Here is a 9,412-nt window from a genome sequence, read left to right on the forward strand (position 1 = left end):
CTGAGGACACAGCCAGTCGTCAATTTTCTTTTATAAACCAGGTCAGGTGATAGGGCAGCTGCGGATTCGCTTCAAACTCTCCCCGTGCGCCAGCAAAACACACATTTTTCCTCCAGGACAATTTTTAGCGTCCTTGCATCGAAGAAATCGCCATTGAATCGTCTTCTGGTGGTCGAGGGCAGCTGGAGAGTAAGTATAAAAACCTTTAATTTAATTTATTCGATGAATTCTCAAGGAAGTGTCCTTCAAGCCGACAGAAATTGTGGCTGTGATTACAGACGCTCTCTTCGTTAAAAAAATTAAAATTTATCCTCTATGCCACGACCAAGCGTAATATGTGTAAGGGAAAAGGCCATTATCTTGACAATGATTTCATCTCTAGTGTTTGTTTCGCGTGGCAAATATTTGTTGTTCCCACTTAAGAACAGGGAAAAACGTTCAACTTAGATGTCGGAGGTGTTGTGACTGAAAAGGTTGTCGTTCAGAAACCTTTTTCCCTCTGATTGAAATTCTAGAGGGACAAAATAAATATTTTAATTGTTTGTGTTTCTTGGGTTTGATTACTCAACAAAGCGGGATGGTAATAAGACAAAGTTGTTTGTTCTCCACGGAATTGATAAGAATATAGCGTTAACATTTTCAGTTTAATGACACGTAAGATAAAACTTTTGAGAGGCGGAACAGTGATATTGCCTAATGTATTACGTTAGTAGTAATTATGTATGTCCGAGAAGTGAGTGTAGGAAAACACAGCAATATTGGGAATATTATCTTTTTCACAGATCTGAAAATTGCTGTGATCACGAAAGAACCCAATCATGCCAAAACCGAAGACAGTCTTGTGCTATATTTGCGGGAGAGAGTTTAGTGCACACTCCATTAATGTTCATGAGCACCAGTGTGCGAAGAGGTGGGAAATGGCTAAACAAAAGGAAAAAGAAGATGCTAAGCAACAACCGAGAAGAAAATTCTCACATGAACCACGGAAAAGAAGAGTTCTGCCCGATGTTCCCACCATTGATAAACAACAGAGTTTGAGTTTGGATGACATAAGGGGGTCAGCTCTCAAGCCAAGCATAACATCACAGAAAAGAGGCAGTGCTGTAACACTAAAAAATATTGAACAGGGACAAAAGTTACTCAAAGAACGTTCACAATCACCAGCCACCGGCAAACTGCTGATAAGACCAGGAACTGTTATAATTCAACGGGATTCTTCAGACTCATCTTCTGAAAAGAATGTATCATTAGAAATGGCAGATGTCCAGTCACATTCCTCTGCAGAGCAAAACATGTCTGATGATGAAGACATTGACAGGTGCAGTGAAGCAACCTATACTGTTGAGACTTGTCCAACGCCCGAGAGGGTGACTGTAAATGGCAATCATTCTATTTCTTGTCTTTCTAAGAGGGAAGGGTCATTAGAGTCTTTAACAGGTTCATCTGACTCTCAGGAAACCCCATATGAGACCAAGAAAGAAAGGCGCTCTTTATCTGACACAAGGTCGTCCTCTTCTAGTCACCCCATCTTAACAGTATGTTATATATGTGGAAGGGAGTATGGATCAAAGTCCTTGAAAATCCATGAACCACAGTGCCTCAAGAAATGGCGACTTGCCAATCCTAAACGTTCTCGTAGCCCAAGTGGCCGTGGCCTTGAGACAACAGCGACGCTAAGCAAGGCAAGGTCAGTTTCATCTCTGAGAAGTCATGAAAGTACATCTCCTCGAAACCGCTGGCCAAACACTGCTTTAGCCAGTGGATTACCAACAGCAAAAGAACTGAAATCTCGCTCTGCTTCATGTGAGAATCTGCTGGACAGGAGTGAACATAAACCAAGATCACCCAAAGCTGTTCACCAGATATCAAGAATGATACTTTGTTATCTCTGTGGGAAACAGTTTACGACACACTCCTTGCCAATCCATGAAAAACAGTGCCTGAAAAAATGGGAGGCACGGAAGAAGTTGGAAGCTGCGGAGAAATCACAGAAAGAAAAGGAATCAAAGAAACGACATTCTGTTCATCTCCCTGTTACAATAAAGATTGACCATGTTGAAGAAAATAACAACAAAGAAACAACATTGTCTCAGAGAAGTGGTAGTCATGGAGATCTGCTAACACCAGAGACATTACCTCATCGTAATTCAGAATGTAGTAATACAGATGAAGTAAAGGAAAACAAAATCTTGACACAAAGCAAGCCAGCTTTGGTTGTCTGCTATCTTTGTGGCCGTGAATATGGTTCAGCATCAATATCTATCCATGAGAAACAGTGTCAAAAGAGATGGCAGGCAAACGAAGCTAAGAAAGTAAAGCAAACATCAAAGACAAACAAAGAGAAAAAGATAGGTTCAAAACAAAGGCCTCGGTCATTTGTTTTCTAATTAGACATTTTTGATATGGCATTATTTTACCAAAACTACTGAAATCCCCTTTTTATTAAAAATTACTTATCCCAGGGGGAATCCAAACAAAAACAGCCCTCAGTTGCCAAAAAGAATCCTGAAGTAGTCTGGTCGTGGAGATAAACTGCTGCTATTGTGAAAATAGTCAGCTATTGAGTCTGTTCTTTTCTATGCATACATGTAAGGAGAAAGTGATTACCCTACAACCTATGAATGATTTTGCGTGAAAAAACAAACAAAAAAAAAACAATCCAAACAGTTATCTGATTGGTCAAGCTGCCAGGAGCAAATGACAAAATAATCTAAACGAGTTTTGGTGTATTTTAAGGGAAAACAATCTTTTATTCCTATGACAACATAAGCTTTTCAGCTTAAAAATAAGGATTAACCCTTTTTGGAAGTTCTTAAATACAAAAATCCTTTTTGACTATTTATACTAATGGCTCAAAACCACCAGGGAGTACAATATTAATGATTATGTGTTGTCCAATGCACCCCGTCATGTTGTTGTATAGGACCAGAGTCCCATAGGCTGTTGGGTTAAGGCTAAGGACATGTTCTCTTTTGGATGCACAAAATCCTCAACAGTTACACCTGATTGTAACCTGGCCCTAGTTGTTCAAAAAGTGGATAGTGATATTTCCCCAGTGGATAATGCAATTTGGGTGTCAATTACTGGAAAAACAATCTGCTGGAAAGGAGATTTACTTAATGACAAGTGCTTTATTCAGCTTTTGAACAACCAGGGCCAGGACTCTAAAAGCATTTCAATATTTATTGTCTTGATAGCTGTGTTAAGGGTTATTTATGATGTATGAATTATTTATATCTTTTAAAAGTAGTTTTACTTTTAATGAATTTTATAAAAATGCTGAGCAGGGCCCAGTTGTTTGAAAGGTGGTAACATTATCCACTGGATATCTCTATCCAGTCTAGATAATGCAATTATTGATTTCCCTCATACTTATCCACTGGACAGTGATTTATCCGGGGGATAGTGCTATCCAACGTTTGAACAACTGGACCCTGCACAGTATACACTGTTTGGAAAGGTCTAAAAGTATTTTTAGGATTTGGAAGTCTTAATTAATTGTTTTTTAAAGTGTCATTATAACTTTGTAGCATATTGTGATGTGTAAATACTTTTTACTGATGACAATCTTATCTGTACTATTTGAAGACTTTTTCTCATTTGATAAACGGTTTCTATAACAATAATATGGAGGAACTTGTGGTCACTGTCAAATTAATAAAATAATGTGCAATACCATGGGATTATTTAAGAAGCAAAAGTGGAGTGTTAGGAAAGTAATCTGTTTGCAGGTCGCAATGAGTGTTTTTTGTTTTTGCAAGGGCTTTGTAACAGCTGCTTTTCCTCCTTTTGCCATCTTTTCTGTTCAACAAGCACCAATTTTTTTCTGTTGGTGGGGTGGCTGGATTTGCCAGCCATGGTGGAGGAGGCTGATGCAAAGTTCCAAAATGACATGGCACAAAGAACATAATTAAGAAGCAAAGGACAACAAAATGCTGCAAATTAGAGTATTATAATACTACCCGGTAATTTTATTTATTTTCAATGCCGATACCATGGGTCCCTTTTCAACTCTACAATGGTCTCACAGTCATTTTTCTAAACATTTGAATACCAAAACTATAATAATAAATTATTATATTCAAAATACAAACTATGAGAAAAGCTTAAAAACTGACACCAAATAAATGAAGTTATTACATGAAATGCCATTCCAGTCTGTTTCAAGTCTGTCTAGAATGCCAAAGAGAAAATTTAAATTATCACTTTCTAAATGGCTTCATTTACTTTTTACTTGGATAGACTCTCCCCGCAGAGGTGGCCGAGATCACTCTAAACTGTAATGACTTCCAATTTCAGGTGCATCTTTTAGATACCATAAACTATGCCACATTAAGGGCAGGACAAAACAGATAACATCTTCTTGGATTTTTTTGTTGGTTTTAGTTATCACTCACTTCACTATTCTCTTCTTCACTCCGTATTTTCCATGACCTTCTGTCATTTTGTGACAAATGGTCTTAGTTGTCATAACAACTGACTGGCCAATGTGTAGTATATTACGTTGATGACTGAATCTTGCACATAATATCCTGAGAGGTGAATAAACGTTCATCCCATAAAGTTACAAGTGGAGAGTGTCTATACTCATTGATAGTTGTCGTTCCAACAGTTCCTAAGAATAATAAAATTGTTTTGAAGAAAAAGTATAGTTAGTTTACACAACAATCCACGATAGTGCTAAAATTGTAACATCTGATAATTATTTATTTTAAGTGTAATTTACGGTACATGCAACTTCAACAAACTTACCAGCTGCATTTTTGCTTCTTCAACTTTGACTTTTGCCTGATAAATATCCTTAAAAGTGAGAAAAAATTAGAAATGTTGAGTGTTTCCAGATAATAAAATATTACTAAAAAGCATTTTATTTTTTAAGCAGCCACAGAAACCACTGAGCGTAGTGAGTGGCTTATTTTCAAAGTGTACTTACAGGTGGAAGACTGTTGTAACCATCTAACTTAGCTTTTATTGGCTTCATCTTTTCTTTAGTAACTCTCACATCCTGTGAAACCAAAGAACATCTCCTGTTAATCCTGGTCAAACACGTCTACAACAGACTGATAAAATCACATATTATCACTGATTAACCATTTTAATAACAATAAATCATTATTTTAAATGTATATGTGAGTTGTCTTATCAACTGACAGGTGTTGTCAGAGCTACTTTTTTTTCTTTACCAAAAGCTATGACGCTATGGATAAAAAAGCTGTTTCTTCTTGTACAAAAAAACTTGTTAGCTAGTATAATTTTTATATCAAATGCCGACATTTAAAAGTACCACACAACGCTATTATCACTATTACTGTTGAAGTTGTACCTCTGCTTTTTTGACAAGGGAGTTATGGAATATTGAAGAATCCAGCTGAACTTTACTCTGATATCCCTGTGGCAAAAATGGAACCAAAAATGATTTAGAGATAAATTACTACCCTTGCATTATAAGGCAAAATCTCAAAACGAAAGCATTCCCTGAATGTTTATTTTAATTTCTGCGGTGAATTCATAACTAAAGCAACTTTATTTAAAGCCACACGTCAAAGGCTTAAAAAAGCACCAACAAAATGACTTGATTTAACAGGAACAGTTAACAATAGTTTCAGCTATCTGCAGTGAACTATTTACTTATACAAATGAATATGGATACCAAGGAGGCATACCCGAGGGTGCACATCAGAGAGACGTCAGTGTTACAGAAGTACTTAAGTTTGTTAACTTTTGAAACTGTCCATAATAGACAAGTGTTCAAATTACGGGGGACTGTCTATCAGGTAAGGTTCAACTTTTGCCGCAACTTTGTTTGCACTTAAATATCAGGGCCAAGCTGTTCAAAGGCTGATTAATGCAAACCCAGGGCTAGTTACCATGACAACCCATATACTCTGTTTGTTAACCTGGCAGGATTTGACCTTAGCAAGTTCACCTCAAGTTCCTTGTTGATTTTCTCATATTCTTTGCACTTCAATTTTACAAACTCTGTTTCTTGAGCATTTCTTTGCAATTTAGGAGCCTGCAAGGCCACTTGATCCTCAAGCCCATCAAGAGATCTGTAAAAATAACAATGTTAGCAAAAGTTGTTATATAACAATACATTTGTAGACAATTTTCTGCAGTAGTATGAATTTAATAGGATTTAATCAAAGAAAATTAGGTGCCTTTGGAAAATACAGTGTGAAGTACAGAGATTGTACAGTGTGATTTGTAACCCAGGAGGTTTGCAAAAGGTCCAAGAGCACTTCACTGTGGCTCAATAACATATTTTTAAAGAAAGGCATTTTAGAGATGTTAAGAAAAAAGTCATACGTCTTAGCTACCCGGCGACAATGTCATAAAAAATGAGGGGCAAAGCAGGGATACAAGACTGTTGCATCATTAATTTTCTAGAGGTTCATAGAAGTTGCCAGAAGTTAACCTGCATGTAACCTAAGTTTAAAAAAAATTCACAAACATTTTTTCAGCATCCATGCCAGTAAGCTCTCATAAACTTTTGTTTGAAAGATTCAGTACTAAAATATATTTAACAGATACCTTTGTAGGTCAGAGACCTTAGCTTGTGCTTTCTTTGTTTTGATTAACAGTCTGGAAAGAAGATGTTTCTCTTCTGTGTTGGCATCAACTGTAGCTGATAAGGCTTGACTTTGTTCTGCAATCCCTAGCAAAAGACTAAAACAATGATAAGAAAATAATAATGTATAATTCAAGGCAAAACATACTAACTGAGATATAACTCATGTATTAGGCTCTAATTCCCCCTTGCATTAGTTTTGGATAATCCACAGTGTACAGTGTATCTAGATATGCAAATTTAAAACTACTGTAGTAATTTATTCTTTTTTTTCCCCATGAATCTTATCAAGGATTGTGAATGTTTTAAGTGCACATTCAGTGTTGATTCAATCAGAATCTGGATTCCATGGATTCAGGATTTTCAGCATTTTATGGAGAGAGATTAAAAAAGGACAAACAAAAAAACAAGTCTCTTATGATATTTATTATTCCATTTATGGTCTTTATTATTCCAGCTTTCCTACAAAATTCAATACCATTCACATTAATTTTTTTCCAAAACTTTTAGTTTACTTCTCTGTGTATAATTAGCTGTAAATAAACGTTTCTTAGTTACAGAACTGAGTGTTTACAATACAAAATTGTCCATATTTTACCAGTCATTAGGTATAAGAACTGTATGAAGTTTGTGATCTTTTAGACTAAAAAAGTGACCTTAATGAGGAAAACGTCAGTATTTAAGAGTTGTCCCTATATAGAGAGCATTTACTTTACCTTGATGTGGAGCAGTTTTTAGTTCCAAGTAGCAAAGCCACAGAGGCAAGAGTTTTTAAACTTGTTTTTCCAGACTGAGACATGGTTGATACTGGTAAACCTACTTGTTCTGTTATCCTGTTTAGCCTTTCAACTTATAGAAGACAAAATATTAAAAAGCAGTTTAGTTAGATATTAGCATGTGATAAAAATTAATTAATTCAGATTGAGGACTTGGCAACTTGACTTTAAGAACTTTCCAGGCTATAGCACTGTAATAATTTTTGATAACATCAAAGCATAATCAGTAAGTAACTTCCTCAAGGTACAGCCCTATTGTCTTCAATAAACATCAACAGGTTGAGAGGACATAACCAGCAATATTTTCTTTTTGGCAATGTCAGGTTACTAAAAACTCTTATAGGCCCTCTGGTTTCAGTAATTAATTTTTTTAAAGACTTATCGATTTATCATGCTTCAAGACTGTACATAAAATTGTGTGGTGCTCAACATTTCTCAAACTATGAAACCAAGTATACTCTCCATAAATGTTGTGAACAAAAATAAGATTTCCTTGCCACTCACGAGCAAACGTTACTTGCCAGAGACTTGGCTGCCTAGGCCAACTTGCATAAACAGACGTAAACAGACTATTTTTTATTTTATGAGTTGTTGCGGTAACTAAACCCAGATTTGTGTTAATCATCTTTCAAACAACTACACCACAATAAAATGTTTATTACCCTCAGCAGCATATTCTGAAGTCTTTTGAATGGAGTCTTTGGTTATGAGAACTGCATGTTTATTCTGCTCTTGGTTTCTGATTGCTAGTTGTTCAAGGACACCTAAAGTAAAACTGTTAATCTCAAACTGGGGAATAGGGTCTTCACCAAAAACTTCCTGAAGCCATGCAAAAACCTGTCAAAATAATATATTAATGCAAGTAAGAGCTGAACTTAGCTTTTTGTAAACTTTGACACAGCACATGTTCGGTACAATAAATTATTATGAGGTTTCCAAATAGGGTTCTTTAATCCCACCATCTCGACAAAGACTTTTCTCCATCCTAAAATTGCTAACTTACCTCACAGTACAAGAAACAAGTTTTGCTCAGCTAAATTCCCGTACATTCCATCAAGGAAAGTTGATTTTTCCAAAATTTTTCACAATCAGAACTTTTGGTTCTCGAGGCTTTAAGGCAACAGTAGGGAGTTTAAGCAGTGACGTTTTTCAATTTTAAGTGATTCTCTCAGCCTTGATTTTAAACAAATATTTGGGCAATTCATCTCTATAAGAGTAAAGACACTTAGTAATACAAATTTGGTAGCATCAAGGCATATTAAAAGAGAAAAAGACTCATTTCTGGTTGACATGCGTCATTCAAAAGTGATGCTGCTTATCCCTAAATAATATCGCTAAATTATAGGTCCTGTCCCAAAATGGAATCTTGAATCCTGCACTCGCATTTCTTTAGAATCCTTAATCCTGGGCTCCAAGAGGGCCAAATAAGGACTCCTGCAAAACCTTAAGGGAACCCTACAAGGTAGCAGGGAGCATCAGAACTTTCCGGCCTCTTCAGATGCAATTTACAAAGGCGCTAACAACAAAAATCTCAGCCATCCATCAAGCAGGGTTCTCATTAAGTGCCAGCAGCCAGCTAAAAAACCGGCAACTAGGAGATCTGAGCTTTCTACTTTTGTGGGGAAAAGGGTCAAGGAAGGGAGTGAAAGTTTCGAATTGCCTTCAGCACTCAGTTGCCAAGCCGCATACCATAACATCCTAGCTGTCTACATTATAAAACCTAATGAGAAACCTGATCAAGGAATTGTCGGTAAAAAATAAAATGATCTACTGTGTTCTTTACAAAATTATCCACGGAAAAAATCCGATCTCGTAACAAATTTTCTGTTTTCTGCATCACAGTTGTAGACTGCAGATCAGAGACTAAGCTTCAGAGCTCAGTAGACTCATGTCAGATTTAAAGATTTGACACTGACTGCAGGACAACTGTGAAATGGTTGGATAATTTTCAGTAGTTTCTATCTTTCGATTACAAATATATCTACCTGCCTTATTGTGTTTCCCTCCACCTTCAGAAGTAAATGCCTCCGCCATTGCAGATCATGTCCTTGAAAAATGGCGGGTTTAC

The 9,412-nt window shown here is 36.4% G+C and overlaps 2 protein-coding genes across 2 annotated transcripts; one reads left to right on the top strand and one right to left on the bottom strand.

Annotated features, from left to right (window-relative positions):
• The first annotated feature begins 35 nt into the window (after nucleotides 1-35).
• Nucleotides 36-3,626, top strand: LOC140936921 (uncharacterized). Its single transcript, XM_073386426.1, has 2 exons — nucleotides 36-189; nucleotides 783-3,626. The coding sequence occupies exon 2, from the start codon at nucleotides 819-821 to the stop codon at nucleotides 2,385-2,387; it is 1,569 nt and encodes a 522-aa protein (XP_073242527.1). The 5' UTR covers nucleotides 36-189; nucleotides 783-818; the 3' UTR covers nucleotides 2,388-3,626.
• Nucleotides 3,627-3,959: 333 nt separating this feature from the next.
• Nucleotides 3,960-9,378, bottom strand: LOC140936748 (HAUS augmin-like complex subunit 1). The gene is made up of 9 exons (XM_073386234.1): nucleotides 9,334-9,378; nucleotides 8,007-8,181; nucleotides 7,285-7,417; nucleotides 6,532-6,666; nucleotides 5,927-6,050; nucleotides 5,324-5,389; nucleotides 4,934-5,005; nucleotides 4,753-4,800; nucleotides 3,960-4,615 (listed from the first exon to the last, which is right to left on the bottom strand). Exons 1-9 carry the CDS (start codon nucleotides 9,376-9,378, stop codon nucleotides 4,565-4,567), a joined length of 849 nt encoding a protein of 282 aa, XP_073242335.1. The 3' UTR covers nucleotides 3,960-4,564.
• Between the last annotated feature and the right edge of the window lie 34 nt (nucleotides 9,379-9,412).

Source organism: Porites lutea, chromosome 5 (assembly GCF_958299795.1).
Source record: "Porites lutea chromosome 5, jaPorLute2.1, whole genome shotgun sequence".
Lineage (NCBI taxonomy): Eukaryota > Metazoa > Cnidaria > Anthozoa > Scleractinia > Poritidae > Porites > Porites lutea.